General features: G+C 37.0%; 1 protein-coding gene across 1 annotated transcript; it reads left to right on the top strand.

Annotated features, from left to right (window-relative positions):
• The first annotated feature begins 792 nt into the window (after positions 1-792).
• Positions 793-20342, top strand: LOC135080148 (uncharacterized). Its single transcript, XM_063974833.1, has 10 exons — positions 793-862; positions 1706-1898; positions 2458-2540; positions 7716-7860; positions 8812-8911; positions 17575-17653; positions 18231-18388; positions 18775-18905; positions 19372-19599; positions 20182-20342. The coding sequence occupies exons 1-10, from the start codon at positions 854-856 to the stop codon at positions 20325-20327; spliced, it is 1272 nt and encodes a 423-aa protein (XP_063830903.1). The 5' UTR covers positions 793-853; the 3' UTR covers positions 20328-20342.
• Positions 20343-24440: the final 4098 nt, after the last annotated feature.

Genomic DNA, 24440 nt, shown 5'->3' with positions numbered 1-24440 from the left:
TTTCAGCAAGCTGTTAGCTCGCGTGGTATTGTGATAAGATGTAATTTAGTTTATAATCTAAAGTTAACCCTTAACCAGGTCTAAAAAAAGTCATATCTTCACAGCATTAGGTTCAAATTGATGTGGTCTCTGTGGATACCAGAGCCTGGTTGAGGGTTAAATAATTTTTTTTTTAAATTTATTTAAGGCAACATACAGTCATGTACAATCAATAGTACTATAGTAAAGATGAATATGATTAAAGACCAAATTAGTGCCTATAACATTTATAGCTATTACAATATTGGTTACAAATGAGCCACTCTTAGGACTAAAATTTTTAACAACAAGCCAAAACCTAGTGCACAGACAACAGCATATCGAACCAACCACTATGGAATCATATTAATATAATAACTTTTCCCTCCCTAGGCTGTCTGATAAAGATCTCTCTTACCTAAAAGACTGCTAAAATGTACCAATTAAGTGTGTGTGTAATTGTCATTATTGTTTGTATGGTGTGTAATAAATGTAGAGTCGGTATCTATCTATACCAATTGTATCTCAATTTATCTATCAGCAAATTAAAATATCAACAAACCTTTATCTAATATCAGGTCAATAAAAACCTATTTATAACCACAATAGCACCCATCATCCACACCTGTCTTATTCACCAAAATTCCATCAACGTTTCGCCATCCAAAAATGTCAAAAACCAATCACAAGTTCGCATTGTACGCGTTCGATAGATGCATCCTAAGACATCCTACTTCGAAACCTTGACATTGAGAGCTGATTGACTGGAGCCACGTATATAAGCTAACGGAGAGCAGACCAGCTACATTCCACCATCAGATCTAGAAGCATCAACATGAAATTGGTTAGTAAACCGATCTAGTTTAGAAATAAAGGAAGTGCTAGTCACGTTGAAGTGAATCGTGAAGACAGTGAACTGATTTCGGGATCGGTGTTTTGTTAAAAATCTTCGTTTTGTAGTTTGCATAATAGTTTGAATTTGCTCTATTTATGTAAAGTGAAGTTAACAATGGAAAACTTATTTAACTTTTTACTATGCCGATAATTTTAAGTGTTTCTGACTAATATTAACGTGTCATTAAGGCAAATCACTAGTATTTAATTTTTATAAATAATTAAATATAAGAATAAAAATTTTCATGGAAAATAACATTCTGAATGAATTTGAGGAAATCTGCCTTATTTTGAGCCATTAACACATAAAAGCACGCGGGCTTAATTACAATAGAAACTTTGTTTTAATTAAACTTTATTTATCTAGCTCTAAACATCTATTTGTGTACTATGTTTTTAAAATATTTCAATGAATTAACATTAACTTAGTATGATTTGAACATAAAAAATATGCAGTTAAGCTAATTTGTTACTATTATGCTTCACTCGCGTTAAACTTTGGACTCCCGTTTCATCCCCTTAGGGGGTGAATTTCGGAAAAATCCTTTCTTACGCTCATTTTCACCATCAATCCCTTATTTATAAGTGACCCCTATGGTAACACTTAACAGGATTTTTGTTTTCATAGGGGTCACTCAAAAATTAGGGATTGATGGTGAAAACGGGCATTAATACCACAATAACTACCAGCGTGCTAAAGTTCAGCGTAATCCATTCAATCCCTTCTTTTATGTGTCAGTAACGGTTGCCTTTACATACAGATTAGAATTTAATTCTAAAAATCAATTTTCAGCTCATCATCACAGCGATCCTGGGCGCGTGTGCCGCGGGCCCCGCCCCCCAATTTCTGCCCCAGTACAGAACCGCCCCCTCCTACTACCAAGATGTCAGGCCTAGGGCGTCACTGGAGAGGAACGCGGCCATCTTGCGGTCAGTCAATGACGTCAGTGAACAGGGATACCACTTCGCGTATGACACTGAGAACGGTGAGTGATACATAGTTAAATTAAGTGATTTAGCTTGACTTTCTTTAAAGAAAAACTCAATGAATTTCAGATTAGATTTCGTTCGTGTTTAAATATTTTAATCCTAACATTTTACTTAAGTGTCTGTCATATAAAATTTGCACCGCAGCTAGATGTCTCCTATTAATTTGATGTCATAATGATTGACGATGATTAATTGCTAACTTAGTCCTCGGCTCTCTCGCATGAATCTCGGTCAATTACGAGTCTTTGTCACTCGATCATACAATTTATAACTATAAAACAATATTGCTTACCATTATTCAAATCTTGAAAAAAAAAAATACCTTATGTCCCTTTAAGTTTTCACCATCAATCCCTAAGTTTAAGTGACCCCTATGATAACACACAACAGGAATTTTGGTTTCATAAGGGTCACTAAAATTAGGGATTGATGGTGAAAACGGGCATTAAACTCCTAAATCTTTTTACTGTTAGAAATGAACAGATTTAATCTTAAACTACGGGGTAGTACTTTAGACAATTGAAAATAGCTTCAAATTCCAATGTATCATTCCAGGCATCCAGGCTGAAGAGACCGGAGTAGAATCCAACGGCATCCAGGCTCAAGGTGGATACTCCTACACTGGTGATGATGGACAGGTTCGTTGAAAATTGATTCTATTGTCCATTATGTTGAATACAACGCATTCTTTACTAAGCTAAATTCGCCCTTGCAATAAGTTGAAGATAATCTAGAAGTAATAATAATAATTAAGAAAAAATAAAGCATAATCTTGTAGAAGATTCAATGAATCGGTATTTCGCGCTGTCAAAATCTGCGCGCGCAATACTTCGCCGAAGACAGCGCGCCAAAGAGCTCTCGCGGCTACACAGTATAGAAATACGCAGTTTAGAAATACGCAGTTGGTTAGGTTAGGTTGACTTTCTTCCGTTCAAGCGTCACACTCACAGCACTTTCTAATACAAATCATATCCAAGTGATACAAATTAAAACAACTTTCAAAATTTTTGGGAATATACAGGGTGGCCAAAACAGTGAGGTCTAAAAGAAAAATTTAGATTCCTTACATCAAGGTGTACCTAAATCACCCCCATGTATGTAATACGATTGTGCTTAGTTTAGGAGATAGAGTTAATTTTGTGATATTTTAAAATTTTGTGACCTAGTAGGCTTTAAACATTTTTATCTTTTATTTGGGGTGACTTTTCTCAGATTTCTTTTTTTCGACAGATTTGTTATTAATTGCAGATGTTTGAAAAAAATAATCACCTTCCTATCTTTGATTCAAGGTACAAAAGTTTTGCTAGAAACATTAAAATTATGCTTTTATCAGAACACTATCAAATTTTTAACTTAAAAGTTTAAGTAAAATAAGAACTTCCATAGGTCCAAAATCATTTTAAAAACTGCGCCGTTTCCTGAACATTCATAATAATACAAAAAAACATGTACTTAATGGGCCACTATTTCCTGTAATCGGTCCACTAAAGTGGTAAGTCGGAGATTCTGTTACATGTTTTTGACTTTCTTAGAGTGAATTAATATTGGGAATCCTCTAAGTTTACATTACGTAGAACAGATTTAGAGCAGTAACTGGATAGAACATGTTTTTATTCTCAACAAGGAAGGTCTTGCCCTTCATCACACCTGGTGGAAACTGATGATTAGGCTGAAGGTGGAAGGGAACTTCAAATACAGTAATGCTATTAACATTATTGTTATAGTGACAGACTTAGGAAAATAGAGTTGCTAGCCAGGCAGACTTAGATCAAACCCTACCGCCAACCAAACCGAGCAGAAAATTTCACCTCCACTGGGAATCGAACCCAGGACCTCTGAAACTTACCTCTTACCACTTGAAGACAGAGGCAGTTTTTACATTTTACTGTTACCCTTGAAATACCTACTACAGTGAGAAGAAGAAGGAGGGATATTTGGTTTATGTTCATTAAAACTTACTTAAAATAACAATGTGTTCCAGAATTTGGAGGTAGGAAGCCATAGTTCCTCTGTAGTTGAAGTTCCCTTCCACCTTCAGCCTAATCATCAGTTTCCACCAGGTGTGATGAAGGGCAAGACCTTCTTTGTTGAGAATAAAAACATGTTCTATCCAGTTACTGCTCTAAATCTGTTCTACGTAATGTAAACTTAGAGGATTTCCAATATTAATTCACTCTAAGAAAGTCAAAAACATGTAACAGAATCTCCGACTTACCACTTTAGTGGACCGATTACAGGAAATAGTGGCCTATTAAGTACATGTTTTTTTGTATTATTATGAATGTTCAGGAAACGGCGCAGTTTTTAAAATGGTTTTGGACCTATGGAAGTTCTTATTTTTCTTAAACTTTTAAGTTGAAAATTTGATAGTGTTCTGATAAAAGCATAATTTTAATGTTTCTAGCAAAACTTTTGTACCTTGAATCAAAGATAGGAAGGTGATTATTTTTTTCAAACATCTGCAATTAATAAGAAATCTGAGAAAAGTCACCCCAAAAAAAAGATAAAAATGTTTAAAGCCTACTAGGTCACAAAATTTTAAAATATCACAAAATTAACTCTATCTCCTAAACTAAGCACAATCGTATTACATACATGGGGGTGATTTAGGTACACCTTGATGTAAGGAATCTAAATTTTTCTTTTAGACCTCACTGTTTTGGCCACCCTGTATTTTAGAATCGAATAAATATAGAATATAACTGCCAAAGTAAACACGGTTCAAAGAGGCGTGGCGTCACCCGACCTTCCGGAAGTTCCGCGCCGGCTAAAAGAATTTCAAGATTACGTCACCCGACCTATCGGTAGATCCTCGGGAGCTTGAGCGATTGGAAAAACATTTTATGATCAGTTACTCGTAGTAGCAATTATTTAGAGCTTGGATAATAAATTATAGTTGTTGCAATTCACAAAGCTTTGCATTTGGTTTATTACATTAATCAGTACACGCATCAATTTTGTTCAGTCTTTTTGTTTATTAATAAATAAAAATATCATACTAAAATTGCATACATATTTGTTTGTATTGGTCTGGGTGTTTTCTTTCCTTAATAATTTATGTATAACGTATGTACGGGGCTCTGTATCGAAAATCACTATGAGCAATAAGCATCACACACGGTTACCTGGAGTGCATTACCGCAGCAAAAAGCTTGCCATCTTAAATGAACGGTATAATATCGAGGTTTCGTCAGTACAGTTGCGAACAAAGGTGTTTGTGTAGTGTAGTTGAGTTGAGAGGTCAGATTATTGAAATAATAAAATGAACATTTTATTTTTTAAATACATTTTAAAAATAATTTAAATTACAGATAACAATGAGAGGATGACATTGCAAGGTGGTGCCAGTCCAGTCTTAAATCCGTTGACATCTGCTGCATCTGCCATCTTTTTGGTTAGAAGATTCTTCCATCTTGCAGCGTAGACCTTTAGCTACAGACCTTAGACAGTATTTTTGTGAAAATTCTTACGCATGGTGGAGGAAGGGACGCTCTAGACACTCAAGTCTACAAGGAGTCACATGAACTCCAGTTTTAAATCCGTTGACATCTGCTGCATCTGCCATCTTTTTGGCTAGAAGATTCTTCTATCTTGCAGCTTAGACATTTAGCTACAGACCTTAGACAGTATTTTTGTGAAAATTCTTACGCATGGTAAAGGAAGGGACGCTCTAGAGACTCAAGTCTACAAGGAGTCATATGAACTCCAGTTTTAAATCCGTTGACATCTGCTGCATCTGCCATCTTTTTGGCTAGAAGATTCTTCTATCTTACAGCTTAGACCTTTAGCTACAGACCTTAGACAGTATTTTTTATTATTTATTTGTGTCAGTGTGCTCTTCTAAAGAATGTAAGACGATTGTATGTAGGTACTATTAAAATGTAATTTTAACTCATTGGTTTTGTCTCATATTTGGGGAATTTACTATGTATCATGAGTAGTCTTCGTTTAAAAGGATGCGAACGATTTAAATTTCAATAGGTAGACAAAATTGATAATTTTTAATTATCAAAAATTTAAGCTTTCTCCAGTAATACTGATATTATTATACTGTGACTCATCAAAGTCATCATTGTCAAAAATATTGACAAATCGCGAACTGTCACGGCCAAAAAACTGACACGCGTCCGTCCTCCGTAAGCGCCACCGCGCGACTGATTGAGATTGTCCAAGCCGTCATGGACGATTTTTTCCACATTTTTTAACATAGTAACTAAATAAGACGCAATATAAAAATTTCATCCGTTAAAAGCCCTCAAGTTATTTCTGAACTTTAGTTTAGTAAAAGATTTAGAATCTCAAATCGCTTATTTCAAAAATAAAACCATAAATAGAAAACGAATAGAGGTAACTTTGGGAATTTATTCTATCGAGTCAACTTCATCAAATCGTGTTTCCATCCGTTAATAGCCCTAGAAAATATCCTCAACTGTGCCCAATAAAAATCTTAGCCTTTAATTTTACTGTTTAGTACCTCAAAAATGAAAAATGAAAACCTCATTTTCGCCATTTTCTCTGCTACCCGGCCTTAATAAGAACTTTATACGACTTTTTATTGAAAATACTATAGATATTCGAACAATTAGGTTGTTTCAAACCTTAACCATACGAGTAACTACGCGTCTCAAATGTGAATTGAATCGTAAATTTTTTAGAAAGTACGATGAAGTAGTAACAAAAAAGCTCTACGGTATTCAGACCGATCTGAAATTTTGGAGCAAATAACAATTCATAAAAGAACTTGAAAAAATTGAATTGCCGAAGGTAGGAAACGAATATATTTTAATTAATTGGAAGATACTCACGGACCTACAAGCAAAAAGCGCATTCATTAATTAAAGTCTTATTTTAAATCAATGCAAACGTTATTTATTAAGGTGATACATATCTAAGGAAGCGTAGTTCTTCCGATTCATAATTAGAGAGAGTTGTAAAGAACCTGCGTTCTTAGTAAAAACATAACTTCCGACGCGTCGTGTAAAGTGAATCAAATTATCGCGTGCAGATAATAATTAACACCTTTGAGACATTATTTTTTATGAAAAATAATAAGAGTTCATAGTTTCAGGTACAGCCAGTGTCAAACAATTCGTGACAGCCAAAGTAGCAAAAATTTCGCAACTCAATTTTGTTACAATGAGGGCTATCGTTTTTATACTCAACAGTTGGCACCCCTGGCGATTGACAGGACCTTACTCTACAGTGGCGTCATCTTGATGAGTGCAAATGCGATAGTCCTCCTACCACTTTCGAGCTCACCAGTTGGCGCCACTGTCTTCGCTACTAGCAAGTGACAGGACCTTACTCTACAGTCCAACTGGTGAGCGCTAAAACGATAGCCCTCATTGGAATAAGGTTTTGTCAACTTTTTGGCCACTTTAGGTGTCACGAACTATTTGACGCTGACTGTACCACCTACTTGTTATAATAAATTATCTGAAAATACATACAAAGGTGTACAATGACTAAGTGCCCTGAAAAGGACATGCATACTTACATACGAATATAGGATATGTGTTTGTAAATTCTAATTCAAATAGTTACAATCTAGCTTTCCGCCCGCGGCGTCGCCCGCGTGTAATTTAAAAAAGTAGGAAGTTTCAATACATTCAGAAGCAAGTTACTTACTACGCGCTCCCGTTGATAGACGGTGGCCTTTAAGACTCCCATCTAGCACGAGACCGCGTGGCAGTTTTGAATATATTTCTTTAGTGCCGTACTAATAAGGCAGTGGACGTCATATGGCTAAGATGATGATGATGATATAAACTATATTCACTCTAAATCTAAAGCCTGTCTACCATATTTTCCAGGTGTACAGCGTGCGGTACACAGCTGACGTGAACGGCTTCCAGCCCCAGGGTGCCCACATCCCCACCCCTCCCCCCATCCCGGAGGCCATCGCCCGCGCCCTCCAGGAGAACGCCAGGGATGAGGCCAATGGCATTTTTGACGACGGTGAGTCAGACTGACAGCTACTTTTCATAATATTACATTGACTAGGGGCTGATTTTTCAATCGTCAGATATTTCTTGATTGGAGATTAAACGTACCATTTTGACATAATAATATTTTCCATACTGAAACTGCCAAACTGCCAATCTTATTCTACAGTCAAAAGTTTATCCGACTATTGAAAAATCAGCCCTAAATGGGATAAGACTTCTTCTTCCTCGGTCCCTCACTGATGAGGATCGCGACCACCGATAGTGTTCCTCCACAGACTGCGGTCATAAGCTGTGTGGACCGCACGATGCAAACTCCCGCCCACCGTCTTCCTCACCGCGTCCGACCATCTCGTCGGTTGGGATAAAACAGCACGCCCTAAATGGGATAGTAGGCAAGAGTCGCGTTTTAAAAGTGACTCTTTTGTAGATTTTGTATGGCAATCGGATTTAAGAAAGTCACCAGTTTAAGAACTCGATTGACTAACTATTGATTAGGAACTGATCTGATATAAGATAAGACTGTATCTCACTTAACACCAGGTGCAATTGCGGTCAAACCTGCCTTGTTAGGCATTAAAAAATTTTTGGCGGTCTAGCTATAGATCCAGGATAGACTAGTTTTGCAGTTACAGCCGTGGTAGGACTGTTTTGTGAGATTAGTGCTGGTAATTGATGTTACTCGTGATTTTGGTCTTCACCGATAGGTAATTAAGGTTGAAAACGAATTATTATTCTTATTTGAAAGAAAACTTTTGCTACATTCGAGAGAAATAAATTAGACGAAAAACGTTTTGAAAACTACCGTCCTTGCCTCGATCTAATCTTAGCATTCATCATAAATGTTTTATCAAGCTATAGGCAAGTCTGTATCAGTTTACAACATCCCAGCATGTAATGAATACCTAAATACCTTTATTTTAATTTCGTTCCCAAATCTAAATTCCCAAAATTTTGATTGCAGGCAGCTACAATGAAGGCAAATACAGCCCAGGGGTGGTGGTCGCTCGCAACTACCAGCAGCCCTCGGCTTTCGTCCGTCCCAGGGTTCAGCCTTACCGATTCTAAGACAAACTTGCATCTGTATTGACATGAGTTCCTCAATACTTTTTAAGTGAGAAATTGAGGACCTCCTCTTTTTGAAATCGGTTAAAAAGTGTTAAAAAACTAGAAAGAACTGACTATATTACTATACTTACTTAATTTTAACTTCATTCTTTCGCTATTTTCATAAGATCGCTGTCAGATCAATTTGCCTCAAAAAAATAATTTTCCAATGGAGTTTGAACTTTTTATCTTTGGGTAAAGGTTTAAAATCGACGGAGGTTTAAGTTTTTAGGTAAGTTGATGCAAGTTGACTAACTTATTTCTATCTTTGAGAGTATAGTTTGTAATCAGTATTCAAGTTTCAAAGTATTGAGGAATTCCAAATATGGATAGTATAGTGATGAATGTTAACCGCTTAGTGCCATGACTTAAAATAAGTTTTTAGTTGTATTATGACGCAATCAAAGAATAAATATTGTACATTTCTTAAAATGAGATATTTTATTTCCAATTCTTAATTTATTGTTCCTTGAAAAGGTATCAATTTCCTTTGCTAAATTAACTTACGTAGTTTTACTTTGGGGGCCTGGTTCACCACTTATGCTTATAAAGCTTAACATGAATTTTATAATCTAAAACTATGAAAAAAGAAATTCAACTTCACAAGTTTTATTAGGTACATTCACATTACAAATAGGTAGGTACATAACATAGTGTTGTTATAATAAAGAAACAGGTATACGTGTGGATAGTTATAAAGAACCAAAAAAATTGATCTTTAATGTATCAATTTGCTTACTCTTAATGATTCATTCATATAATAGATCGTATACAGATATTTAACAATGCAAAGATTGAAACAAGATAAGTTCACTTATCACAATAATCTTTTGTTCATCTCAACATCGTGGCTTGTCTAATTGTAGTTAATTATTTCAATTCAAAATTAAATAAAGAAAAGAGTACTCAGCTAATTATAGTAACAATGAATACGTAATATAAATATCTTGAGGCAAAGTTATGCTCTCTTGGTTTTAATTATTTCGGCCGAAATCGAGTTATTGTCAAGAGTCGTGTCGGCTCCCATCCTCGATAATAAATTGATACTTAAAGTGGCTTTTACATGCTACGATATGTTGTGATAATCATGATAATATTCAAAAGAATAATAAATCACCAAACTTTTTATTTATTTTGTTCATCTTCTTCGAAGACATTGGCGAATTTTCCAAAATCTTATTACATATTAAATATTGTTTCTTACAAAGATAATTCTAGAAAGTCATGACTCAATGTTGGGTTTTAATCCCTAAGACCACAAAACGTATCCCAAACATTCGATATTCCACCTTTCTAAAGTTTATTTTTTAAAGTAGGACTAAAGTAAACTAGACTTATGTATTATAGGTAAGATAAGATCATTTATTTATTTGCTTAAAACATGGTATACATAATTATATTACAAATTAAGTGCGATACAGCGTTTGGTCTCTTACTAAACGATGTCCCAACCTTAAAGATAAACCAAATTCCAACGATTTTCATTTGAAAAGTTCTCCTGTAAGTTCTCTTGTGAAGATAACTTCACAACTTCACAACTTCACAACTTTTCATTAGACACGAATTTAAAAAAATATCGAACAGTGTAAATCCCACTGTGTTATTACACTTTATGTCACGATCAAGATAAACGTATTGTTTGAGTGCCACAACAATGGACCGTATAATACTATTATGACGGATAGTACCATTAATACACTGGCGAGCAAAGAAAACGTCCTGTTACATTTTAAAGTTACAAAATTTATTAAACGTGAAAAAATAGCAATGACTCTGACTAATGTCTCGACTTTATTAAAATTCTGAAATACACGAAAAACTAAAAAGAAAATACTATAGGTCTAGCGCTTGACTCAACAATGTCTGAGGTACCTAGATAAGATATTATCAACTGGTGATCTGTAATACAGGCTCTTTAAAATCAAAATCAAAATTAAAATCAAAAAATATTTATTCAGTTTAGACCACAAGTGGCACTTATGAACGTCAAAATATTATTATAGAAAATAATAAAAAAAGGAAAGGTAGCCCTTATGGGGCACTTTACATACAGAACCTACTTCAGGCACCAGTCTTCACAATACGGGTATATGCACCAGGCCAATGCACCGATTAGCACACTATTGATACGAATCGTACCTACTTGCTCATATACAAAAAATAATGTATCACAGAATGATAAACTATTATATTTCCTATGTCCTGTCATGTGTACCTAATATCTGTCAAATATTGTCTCAATACCTAAGCCCATTGTGAACAAAATAAATATTATTTTTATTTTTGTGTTATGACGTGACAGAGCATACAAATCTGAAGCATAATATCTAGTCTGAACAATATGGGATGAACTAAATTGTCGAATCGCGCGCAATCAATCATTCGATTGCACAAACCGGTTTTGCGGGCGTCGAGACACTCAACAACGCGTAACAATGTCACTCTTTACGAATATTACACATTAACACAATTACTACACACACACCTATACAAACAGTTTTATCTTTTTATTAGTATTCTTTTCATTAGTATTCTTAATAAACGTAGTCATATCATCCTTACCGATTTCCCGCCTTTTGTATTTATCTGTGCACTAATATTACTATTTATGTATGTTTATCTAGACAATTTTATGCAGCTTTTTTATTTTTTTATTTTACCAATGGTCCGTGACCCTCACTCGGCATGGGGCACACTGAAAACCAGCGCCGTGGCCTTCGTCACCGTGGGCCACGGCATATGCTGAGTGGGGTCCCGTTGCAGTGGGCATCTTGTTGGTGAATGGGTGGCACTGCTCAGTTTACTCTTGTTTTTATTTTTTCTTCTTTTATTATTATGTGCCACTGTCATGTCTATGTAATTGCCTGTATTTATGTGATGTCCACTGTAATAAATGTATCTTTCTTTCTTTCTTCTTTCTTTCTAGTCTTGCTGACGTTTGACGTCTCAAAAACCCCTCCCGTGCCGCTCTCATACCTCAGACACTGACTTAGTTAAGCGCATCACCTATTTATTTAATAAAGATCACAAACAGTAGATAATTTAGTTTAAAAGAATCAAAACGAGTACTTAATTAAATTTAAAAAAATACATCACTAGACTCTATCACTCACTGGTGCCTTACTTATCACCATACATTTTATAACACTCATTAAACCATTAAAATATAATAATTAATTTCTTGTTAAATAAACTGGTTATCTTTTTTTGCACGGCAGTGTATTCGGTTCCTTTGTTGTTTGTGTAAAACAAAACTTGGTATAGATTTTTCGGTTGATGACAACAGGTTTCGTAAAGTATTGCATGGGAGGTGCAATATTTGTCTGTTGTTCTTACAATTTACGTGTATGTAATACTTAGGTAATGCTTAGCTAGGTCTTACATTAGTAAAAAGCTTTTTCAAGTCATTTGATGATAGCTATGTTATATTTTTATCTCCATAAAATTGAATTATTATTCCAGAACCTTTCTGCCCCATTGGCCGTCAGTTCTGCGTACTATGTGTCCTGCCCATTGCCACTTCAGCTTGCTAATCCGTCGGGCTATGTCAGCGACTTAGTTAGAAGTTAGAAGGCCACATATTAAATGGAAAGTCCGACGACCTCATAAAGGTAGCAGGAAGGCGCTGGATGCAGGCCTCTACCAACCTGTCACTATGGAAAGCATTGGGGAAGGCCTATATTCAGCAGTGGACGTCCTATGGCTGAAATGATGATGATAACAAATTGTGTATTATGTATGATAAATAAAAATTTACCTATTGCATCTATAAATGCTTTGCAAAGTATTAAATAGTAATCAAAAACAAAATACTTAAATTATAGTTACTTAAAATTCTGGATGTTTTGATTGAGACATATACCTGCACAAATTACAGTACCTACTAATTCAATTGTAATATTGTATTGTAATACAACGTTAAAAATATAGTGGAGTTAGTATCAGTAGGCTCTTTTTTTTATAAAAAAATACAAATCACAGGAAGAAAATATATGCAAGCAAGCAATGTCTGTCGACGCGATGTTTTATTTGATAATTATCACTTTTATAAATCAGACTGCGTATTATTTTTGTTGCAAACTCGCTGCTATTCTACCAAACAAATCACAGTGTTAATTCCTTGATGATTGTTTCATCGTCTTCCAAATCCTACTGAATTTATTTATACTATGGTACGTATTACGAGTTCGCTACTCAGTAACGATTTCATTGTGAGCTTTAAACAAACAGTTACATCAAAAGCGTATTAGGTCATACTTGGCAGGTCATTAACGTGACTATGCTATGATTTTGGGCAATGATATCACATATCAAGAACAGTTAATGTGGTTCAGTTGTTGGAATTATACGCACCATAATTTCTTCTCTCTTAATTTTCTCATCATCTTCAGGGTCTTTTAGTGTCCTTAGATGGCGACTCTTCAATTTAGGATTTGAGCTTCAGTCCCCAGTCCCCACCCTGGCCAGACTGGTTAGGGAGAAGAAAAAAACTGTATACTTAAGTTGGGTTATTGAGTAATTCGTCATTATCAAAATGCAATACGCTTTTAAGAGTAATTATATAGGCACTTAGTCCTGAGAAATTATGATTTTACTCGACGCTCTTGCTTCATAATGGATACTTAAGAAATTAATATTTCACCTTCAGCTTCAAGAAAATCTATTTTTTACAGATAATTATTTCAGGGCGTTCAATGTGTACCGGAAAACGCAGCGTGGGACGTCCACCCACAAGGTGGACCGACGACCTGAAAAGGTAGAAGGAAGGCGCTGGATGCAGGCCGCTACCAACCGTGCGATGTGGAAGTCATTGGGGGAGGCCTATGTTCAGCAGTGGACGTCCTAGGGCTGAAATGATGATGATGATGATGATGATGATGATCTAATGCATCATCTTCCTGACAAGAACAATGTAAAACTAAATTACTATTTAAAAATACAAATATTAATCTATTCTGCTAAATCATTGTGTGTACAATGTAAATCGTTTCGAATGCCTAGGAGACTGCGAAAATGTGGACAAATACAATGACAGGTTCGTGGAAATTGTCCAAACGACTGGGTCTAAGTTCTTTAAAACCCGTCGTTCAAAAGGAACCAAAAAGATCTCTGACCTCACCAATCAACTCATGGAAGAGAGACGGAACTTGGTTCTGCAGTCCTCTGAAGATGCTGCTCAGTATCGGCGCCTTAACAGACAGATCTCCAAGTCTTTGACTCGCGACCTACGCCAATTTAATACAGACCGTATTAAAGAGGCGATTGAGCGAAACAAGGGCTCTAAAGTGTTCGCAAGAGATCTGTCTGTTGGCCAAAGTCAACTGACCAAGCTGAAGACAGAGGATGGCAGAGCCATTTCGTCGGGGCCGGAGATATTGGAAGAGGTCGAGAAGTTCTACGGACAATTATACACGAGTGTACGTGCACCTGTCACAAATCTAGCCGAAGACCCAAGAGCTAGACTGACCCGACACTATACCGAAGATATCCCGGACGTCAGTCTGTACGAGATTAGAATGGCTCTCAAACAGCTGAAGAACAACAAGGCACCGGGTGATGATGGAATCACGGCTGAGCTTTTGAAGGCAGGCGGAACGCCGGTACTGAGGGCTCTTCAGAAGCTGTTCAATTCCGTCATCCTCGAAGGAAAAACGCCTACGACATGGCACAGAAGTGTGGTGGTACTCTTCTTCAAAAAAGGTGACAAAACCTTATTGAAGAATTATAGACCCATCTCACTTCTGAGCCATGTCTACAAGCTGTTTTCAAGAGTCATTACGAATCGTCTCGCTCGCAGGCTCGACGACTTCCAGCCTCCCGAACAAGCCGGTTTCCGAAAAGGCTTTAGTACCATAGACCACATACATACGCTAAGGCAGATTATACAGAAGACCGAGGAGTATAATCAACCACTTTGCCTGGCGTTTGTGGATTATGAGAAAGCCTTCGATTCGGTCGAGACCTGGGCAGTGCTACAGTCTCTCCAAAGGTGCCAAATTGACTATCGATATATCGAAGTGTTGAGGGGTTTGTACAAAAACGCCACAATGTCGGTCCGCCTCCAGGATCGGGATTCGAAACCTATCCAGTTGCAGCGAGGGGTAAGACAGGGAGACGTCATATCTCCAAAACTGTTTACCACCGCCCTGGAAGATGTCTTCAAGCTTCTGGACTGGAACGGATTTGGCATAAATATCAACGGCGAGTACATCACCCACCTTCGATTCGCGGACGATATCGTAGTCATGGCTGAGACCTTGGAGGATCTAGGCACAATGCTCGATGGCCTCAGTAGAGCCTCTCAACAAGTGGGCCTCAGAATGAACATGGACAAGACAAAAATCATGTCTAATGTCCGTGTTGCACCCACTCCTCTGAAGGTTGGAAACTCTACACTCGAAGTTGTCGACAATTATGTATACCTGGGACAAACAGTCCAGTTAGGTAGGTCCAACTTCGAGAAAGAGGTCAATCGTCGAATCCAACTCGGATGGGCAGCGTTCGGGAAGCTTCGCCATATACTCATGTCCGAAATACCGCAGTGTCTCAAGACGAAAGTCTTCGGGCAGTGTGTGTTGCCAGTGTTGACATATGGATCCGAAACGTGGTCGCTTACTATGGGCCTCATAAGAAGGCTCAAGGTCACCCAAAGGGCGATGGAGCGGGCTATGCTCGGAGTTTCCCTGCGTGATCGAATCAGAAATGAGGAGATCCGTAGGAGAACCAAAGTAACCGACATAGCTCGCAGAATTGCTAAAATCAAGTGGCAGTGGGCGGGGCACATAGCTCGTAGAGACGATGGCCGTTGGGGCAGGAAAGTTCTCGAGTGGCGACCACGGGCTGGAAAACGTAGCGTGGGCAGGCCTCCTACTAGGTGGACCGACGATCTGGTAAGGGTCGCGGGAAGAGCCTGGATGCGGGCAGCGCAGGACCGTTCATTGTGGAAAACCTTGGGGGAGGCCTTTGTCCAGCAGTGGACGTCATTTGGCTGAAACGAACAATGTAAATAATCTTATAATACGATGTACAATACTGCGGTTACATAAAGTCGAGTAATAATGAAATAATGATAATCATCAAAATATGATTTAGTATGAGTAGACAACACTAGGCATCTACAAGAAAGTGGACATAGAGCTATGAAGGCGTAGAGCTGCAAAAATTTTGTTAGCTACAATCTATTTATAATTAAAAAGAAATTAAAAAGAGCTTTACACTGGGAAATGAAAACTCAGAAAGTAGCGTGTCAATTTGTTAGTTATCGTGGTAACTATTCAGGTTACTTTTAACGAAAAAACCAGATCAGTAGACCAGACCCACTAATCTGTCTTTATAGAAATTGAATGTTCCTATTTTTCAGAATATCAATAAGAAAATCCTTTTCATAATAAACAGGAGCGCTCTAGAATAATTTAGAATATAGAAATAATTACGCACTTTCAAATTCAAAATAATTTATTACTGTAATTTTTGACAGACTTTGGACGATTTTGGATCCAAACGACTTTCTGTAAAATTAAGACGTCTTAGGCTCGAAAAAAAATATCTGTAAAATTATTTATTTACAAACTCACTAAATATTTGTGAAATTACTTTAGAAACCTTTGAATACATTTTGTAAATGTCATTTTTCACTACTTCCATTTTTATCATTATTTTTTATTCAAGTCAAAAGTAGCAATGCATGTGAACATCTACGAGAGTAGCGCCTCTGTCCTAATCTCGGCCTACTTGTGCAGCGAGTGCATCTGTTACCAATTACCTAATGTTCTCGCACTTGACTTGCACACGGCTCACAACTAAACCACTGAGTGTTCAGACTTGGGCATTTGTTGTAGATTTTTTTTAATATTTAGCAGAATGACTACCTATTAATACTGACGTTTAACGATGTTTAACGACGACGTTTAACATGTAACGATGTCGTTTACATTGTTTATGGCTTTTTACTATGGTAGATTCAGACCATACTCGTAATCTGAAGCCACGATAGCCGAACGGTGAAGGGGTCGGACTGGCCGACTCGTGATCCGGGGAACGCGGGTTCGGTCCCCGCCGCCGCTCGACTATAATTGTGGTGAGCTCACTCCTAATACAAGCATATTTAGCTTAGTACGAGGAGCTAACGGGACTATTAGTAATTTGTGTAATAACAAAAATAATCTTTATTAAAAAAGAAAAAAAAACTTTAATATGATGATTGTTATGAGTCTGAAAATGGGAAGACAGTTTTATCAAAATTGTTATTAGGTATAGTACTTGAGGAGATAGTGGCAAAAGTATTTTTTTCTATGGATCCAGAGATCCTGGTTTTGATTTTCAGACGAGTCCCCAAAAATGATATCACCATTATGTAACTCTTCATGTTTTGATCAAGACTTAGCAGTTTTAAATGAAGCCTGAAAAATGATGTATAAAAATTATGTGCTTTTCGAGGTACTTTATGCTGGCAATGATGGCATGAAGAGCTATTAGACGCCTATAGTGGCTCTTAAGAAATTGGTTAACTGTAACTTCAGTTCTTGGTTACATCCTGCGAATTGTCTCAAGTTCAAACTGTACCCGGTGACACCCCAAAAATTGTAACTTGGTAGTAACTCCCGTACAAAGAAATTCTCAGGTATAAAAGTGAATCAGTGAAAATTCCAGACACATTCATGATCCAAGAGTGTTGGACAGCTGTTGTCACGATGAAACTGGTACGTTACCCGACAAGGTTAATTGGGAAACGAAATTAGTGAAAGTTTGTGTGATTTTTCGTGTGTGAAGTGAATTGTTTGTTAATAGAATCTGGGAAATGGGCAGTTTAAGTGATGTTTTTAATAATGATATTACGTTAGATTGAATATTATTTGAGCCTTATAATAGTGTGTGATTGTGCAGTGTGACTAAGAAGGAACAAGTAAACAGAGAAGATTTTATGGGGACAATAGCCCAACAGTGTCGGTATCAGATTGGCCGAACCCATCAAGCAAAAAAAATCCTTTTACTTGCCGGGCGACTGCTCTTCCGTCTGAGCTACTTAGACACTGGATGAACCCTTCAAAATTTTCAAGTGTAATATGCTGTTACGGCCAGCGTTTGTTTCATCAATATTGGGTAGACAAAAATCAATTGTCTGTCAGACACATGCGGTGTCCCATTAATATGAGTAGGTACAACAGGGATCGAATTAGATCTCAAAACCGCCAGTCCGACACTGACACAGTTGTTCTACTATGACCCTTATAAACTCGTAAATAAGGACCCTCATTTAGAATACTTTGACTTTGACAGCTAGCACCAATCACCGCGATTCTGGCGGCTGCGTCAGCCACCCAGGTGTACCAGCACCAGGCAGGGTTACAGCAAGTGCAGCCGATAGAGAGCTACGCGCATACGGCGGAGTTGTACCAGAATGCGCAGGAGTTCCAGCAGCAGGGATTGTATTCCGGGTTAGTTTAGAATTGTATCTTAATTTTAATCATCTTAAGGACTGAGGTAATCTGTTTAAATCAGAGAGGGCAATCGAGAGAATTATGACGTGTAAAATTGGTATTTATAAGCCAACTTACTGAAAATAAATGGACATGATGGTAAGAGGTCACCACATCCTATTGATATTAGCAACACCAGAAAAGTAATCGTTACTAGTTACTACTGGAAGTCCTATGGTTTTTTTTCTTAAAGCTGACGTATTGTGTTTGTAAAAACGCGGACAGAAAGTAGAACTTAGGAGCTCAATTGGAGCCGAATAGTTTTTTGAAATACTCTTCGTGAACTTAATGATTCCTTAATAGAACATAATTATATAATCGCAATCATTAAACCATCATTTCAGACAAGCACATGGCTTTGACCAGCAAGAGTCCTTCCAAAGCAGACCCTCCGGAGAGAAGGCAGCCAGGATCCTGCATCACAACATGGAGAATGACGGTCACAACTACCAATATGCTTATGAGACTGAAAATGGTAAGGAGTGTTTCAGGGTATCATTTTAAGTCCTTCATTGTTTGTTCTTGTTGCATTAGTTTTGTTTATCTAGAGGCCATTGCCTATATGACAGAGTGGTACAGTGGCATAATAAAATAGATTGTTAAGTACAAGTACAATACACATAGGTTATTTAGCAACATCCAGAAATTGCATAGTATCTTTGACACACTAGACAATATACTCTTACTCATAGTAGTAAGTAGCTACAACTATTTTGCTAACGTATTTTAGTAAACCAACATTATCTTGTAAGGCAGTAGCAGGTTATATTTCAAACCTTTGCTGCTAGTGCCTGTCGTAGCTCACCCATACACACTTTATTTTAGTTTCCCAAATTGACTCAAGCAAGAGGTAAAGAAAAAAAAATCTTAGACTCGCCGCGTTCTTACGCCATGGAGTCATTTGTAACAAATAACATGAAGAAACCCTATGTCAATTCCAGGTATAAGACAGCACGAGGTGGGCCAAACCATCGACGGCACGAAGGCCCAAGGCGAGTACTCGTACACAGGAGACGACGGCCAAGTGTACGCTGTGAGCTACACAGCCGACGAGAACGGCTTCAGGGCGCAGGGGGCTCATCTCCCCACTCCACCCCCATTGCCGGAGGCTATTGCGAAGTCGCTGGAGCAGAATGCTAAGGATGAAGCTAGTGGAGTGTTTGATGATGGTAAGTGTTCGATATCTACCTGTTCCTGCTTAAATATTTCACTAAAGAATTTACATCCGATTCAATAAAGAGTTCAGCGCTTCAGATTTTTCAATTTTATAAAAAAATAATGTGAAGTGAAGAATAAACACATTTAGAGTTGGCGCACACCGTTGATTTTAGTTGGCCGATAGTTGTGCCCGATTTTAAATTGTATGAAGAATCGGCCAAATCGTATCGGCGTAGTGTGCGCACTTCCATACATGTCCATACTGATCAACTGCCCGACTCAACTATCGGCCGATGAAAAATCAACGGTGTGCGCCTACTCTTACACAAATCCTTTGTAAATCTGAAATTGATAAACGCACAGTTTCTTTAGAGCTTCTGTGCCCTGTAGGTAGGTATACCAATATCTTGGAGTCCAACACCAAAATTAAAGAGGATCTTGGTAGCACTTCAAAATAATTTTAGGATCTATATTGGGTTTCATTGGTGGCCAAACTTTATAGTAGATTCTGACTATATTAAGAGTTGTGGTGACGGGAACGAGAGGTAGGATAAGTCTTAAATTCTAATAGTAGTTTATTTGTATGATTCCAGGCAAATACAGACCCGAAGCAGACGACAGTTATCACCAGGAACAACAACAATATCAACAAAGCGACTTCGATGCGCACTTCCAGCAGAACGTAGGCTATGTACCACCTCAAGTACAAAATTCTCAGTTCCAGTACCTGAAGCATTAGGTTAAAAGTTCCAGTAGACTTTAGTACATACATAGTTTTATTATTTAAGTGGTCTAAGTTAATTTGTTGTAGACAGCTTTGGAATACGTAAATGTTATTAGAAAATAAATTCAAAATTGAACTGCTACAAATGGAATTCAAACTGCCAATAAATAACAACTTGTCTATTCTATCAAAAATTTTAAGTTTTTTACGCTATTGTTCTAATAAGTAATACTTGGGACGTCCACCCACAAGGTGAACCGACGACATCATAAAGGTAGCAGGAAGACGCTGGACCTGGACGCAGGCTGCTACCAACCGGTTATTATGGAAATCATTGGGGCAGGCCTATGTTCAGCAGTGGACGTCCTATGGCTGAAATGATGATGATGATGATGAAGGCAATTGAAATTGATTCAAATCCCAATGTAGCGTGTAAACAATAATATGACTATCAACTTCAAAAATACAAATGTAATTTTTAATAGTAACCCCATATTTTTCTTCTTCAAAATAACATTACAAATACACATAACGTGAGATTCAATGTAACGCGTTATAAATTTTGCAATAAGTTGAGGCTGCTGTCATTTAGCGTTAACTAGGCGATTTGACACGGTTAACTGTGGTTTAGAAATTTACACATTTGACTCTACCAAAGTATAATAAGCTTGTTAATAATATTTTGAAGAAGCTGCTTAATAAGGCTGAGTAAAGTTAGTGAGTGTGCTACTACTCTTACTACACTTTTCCTGTAGATAGAAAATGACAAGATTTTTTTTATTTGCTTTAAAATCAAGATAGGTACATACAAAAACAATAATTTGAAGTAGTCATTGATAGTATACTCCTAGATAAATGTGATTTTGTTAACTTTTGAATTATTATTAGGTACTACTATTGTTCTAAAAAGTTCAATATTGACCTCTGACTTGCGCTATTTGTACCTGATAAATGTTGTAATTATTGTTTTTTGTTAAAATTTATTTTTCGTAAATCATTATTTACTATCTTAAAATAGGACAGTGAAATAAAATAAACAAAGATGCGTTTGTCTCTCATTTTCTGATTCCTTACGCCCTGTATACAATTTTAATACCTACTGCTAGTGTAATAGGACGTCCACCCACAAGGTGGACTGACGACCTCATAAAGGTAGCGGGAAGGTGCTGGATGCAGGCCGCCACCAACCGGCCATTGTGGAAATCATTGGGGAAGGCCTACGTTCAGCAGTGGACTTTCTATGGCTGAAATGTTGATGATGATGAGTACAATCTTGAATTTTATGAACCAATAAAACTCTTGGCTACCCAATATGCGTGCTAGTATGTTGATGACTTGTCATTATTATCTTTTATTGTTATAAATAAAGAAGTTTGAAGAAAATATCCGTGACTGTGAATAAAATACAAAGTTTGTTTCGGTTCCGCCCTCAAGGACAAGTGGTAGATAGACAGAGAGTTAAACTAACGCCCATATTCACAAACGATGAGTGAAGCAGCAAATCGAACGCACAGCGTTGAATAGAGCTCTGTGATTGGATTGGTTTGTGTGTGACGTTGTGCGTCCACGCGCACTTTGAGACCTTATAGTAATGTTTGTGAATACGGACGTAACTCACATAGGTAATGTGTGCGTCCACGCGCACTGTGAGACCTTATAGTAATGTTTGTGAATACGGACGTAACTCACATAGGTAATGCAATAAAGAAAAAAGTGAAAACCCCGGAAATACACAAAGAATAAAGCAAAAAAATGTTTGCGAAGCTACATCACAAATAGGAATCTGCAGCTTTTTTTTTAAATAAATAATCTTTATTCTCAAAATTTATTTAAATTATTAATTTAATTACCTAAAACCGGCGATGAGATTATTGTTGGAATTATTATCTGGAAATTAATGAAAATGTGAGACTGGGAATCACTTGATTAGTTTTTTAGTTAGAAGCTAGTATTACTAAAATCATCTAACATTAATCTCTGATTACTTAATGAACATAATTATAACTCTATTTGAACTTATCACCCACGTGTCAAGAGATCGATTGTGTTGGTAAAATCCATCGATAAAATATTGTCGTAATCTAATCGATCATGTACATATTTATTACGGACTTCAATTACTACTTACTTTATAAACCATCTTTCTTGCAGTTAATATAAGATTTAAATAAAGGTTTTTGTCTTTTGAAATATTGCGATAGAGGATACATACCTAATTTGTTTGAGTACGTCGATGCTACGACAGATATGAAGGAAAAGCGTAAATTGTAGTAACTTACAATACTTTTGACGGGACACGTAGCACTTTACATAAGTTCTTGATAATACCCATCTATTTACATGCCAACATTTAAATACATAAAAATTATGTCCTTGGTATTCTGGGAAATGCTTTAAAATCCACGTGAATATACCTGAGGAATATACATAGAAATTAATATAAAAAACTCGTTTTATGCAAAATATCGATCATGATCTTGATTTTCGCCAGCCCTACTCTACATTCTTGGCTCTACATTGGTTTGATGCACTTTGACCTACTGACATTATACCCAGTTTTACCTGTAACGACCCGCCCCGGGCGATAATGTGTAATAGCTGACTAAATGGCCTGACTACTTGGAAATTATTGATTAAAGACCCATAAAAAATTAACGCCTGTCTCTAGTTTTGAAATGTGACTATTGTTTTGTAACTTTATAAAAAGTTAAGTGACTCAATTGATTTATAGTGTGTGTAAATCTACGGAATATGCATTAACCTAAATTATTCAAATTATTGTCTCCTAATGCCCATTTTAGTAAAAATTTTAACGTGCGATGATTTTACACGACATTTCCATAGTAAATATCAATTTAAACTAGTGATCAACGCAAGTTTAACTTTTTGTAATCAGGGGGCTAATGATTAAACACTTGGTAAGTAAAAAGAAAGACATAAAACCGACCACTCTCATCATTCAGTTATCCTTATAGAATTATCTTATCTCAAATAAAATAACTAATGTTAATTGCTGATATAATTGGCCTTATCAATTTTCCCTTATAGGTGCTTCTTCAATAGATAGTCCGATAAAAAAGCACACTTTAAAAAATGAAGTATCTACCAAAAAAGAAAACAAATAAGGCTCTCTGTGCTCTAAATATTTATGTCGATGCTCTTATCTGTCAAGCATATGAATATAAAAAATCAAATTACGCAATCGAAACTATCCACCAGACGCAGTGTGGCACCTTACATTCTGTTACGCCCACCAAGGACGTCTAACATTCGGGTAGGATGATACATTCCGATGTCTATTGACTCCCAGGCATTAGTCATAGATGCAGACATTAAAAATCTAGGTCAACACTTAGGTACGAGGTTCTAGGCATGTAAGGTCGAGATTCTGATTAGTCACAATGTCTGCAGGTGTAGGTGAGATCAACTTTAGGCTAGGGATTTTGGAAACTAATTTACTTAGCTCTAGATTCGTTCGTTCGTTCGTTTCAGCTGAAAGACGTCCACTGCTGGACAAAGACCTCCCCCAAGGATTTCCACAAAGACCGGTCCTGCGCCGCTCGCATCCAGGCACCTCCCGCGACCTTCACCAGATCGTCGGTCCACCTATTGCCTTTAGCAAAAATAAATTGTCTGGTATAAAGTCAAGGAATAATGTGTCAAACTTTGTAATTTGTAACATTAAATAATCAAATGTAAAAGGCATATTATTGTTATCGTCATCAGGTCATTTAGTATCCACTGCAAGAACACGGTCGTCTGTAACTCTGTAAGCTACCAGAGGCAAATGGATGATTCTTCCTTCACTTCCCACGCTGGCCAGACGGATAGGGGAGGCCTGTCTTCTAATAATAGTGTATTATAAGTACTATGGTTCTTGTCCTTGAGTTCGTTCGTTTCAGCCAAATGACGTCCACTGCTGGACAAAGGCCTCCCCCAAGGTTTTCCACAATTCACGGTCCTGCGCTGCCCGCATCCAGGCTCTTCCCGCGACCTTTCCCAGTTCGTCGGTCCACCTAGGATCTTGAGTATCTAATCTGAAACTATTTAGTTATCTTAATGTGAGTCATTTCATAAAGAAATTAGCTTTTAACTTAAGTTCATAAGTTAAGTAATTAAAATAATATT

This window comes from Ostrinia nubilalis, chromosome 17 (genome assembly GCF_963855985.1).
Source record: "Ostrinia nubilalis chromosome 17, ilOstNubi1.1, whole genome shotgun sequence".
Lineage (NCBI taxonomy): Eukaryota > Metazoa > Arthropoda > Insecta > Lepidoptera > Crambidae > Ostrinia > Ostrinia nubilalis.
The sequence above is the reverse complement of the archived record's forward strand: the minus strand, read 5'-3'. Positions and strand labels throughout refer to the sequence as shown.

Excerpts from the sequence above, each read along its gene's own strand:
- LOC135080148 (XM_063974833.1), top strand. Across the intron at positions 2,541-7,715 it reads ACACTGGTGATGATGGACAG|GTGTACAGCGTGCGGTACAC; the intron begins GTTCGTTGAAAA and ends CATATTTTCCAG. Across the intron at positions 7,861-8,811 it reads CAATGGCATTTTTGACGACG|GCAGCTACAATGAAGGCAAA; the intron begins GTGAGTCAGACT and ends TTTTGATTGCAG.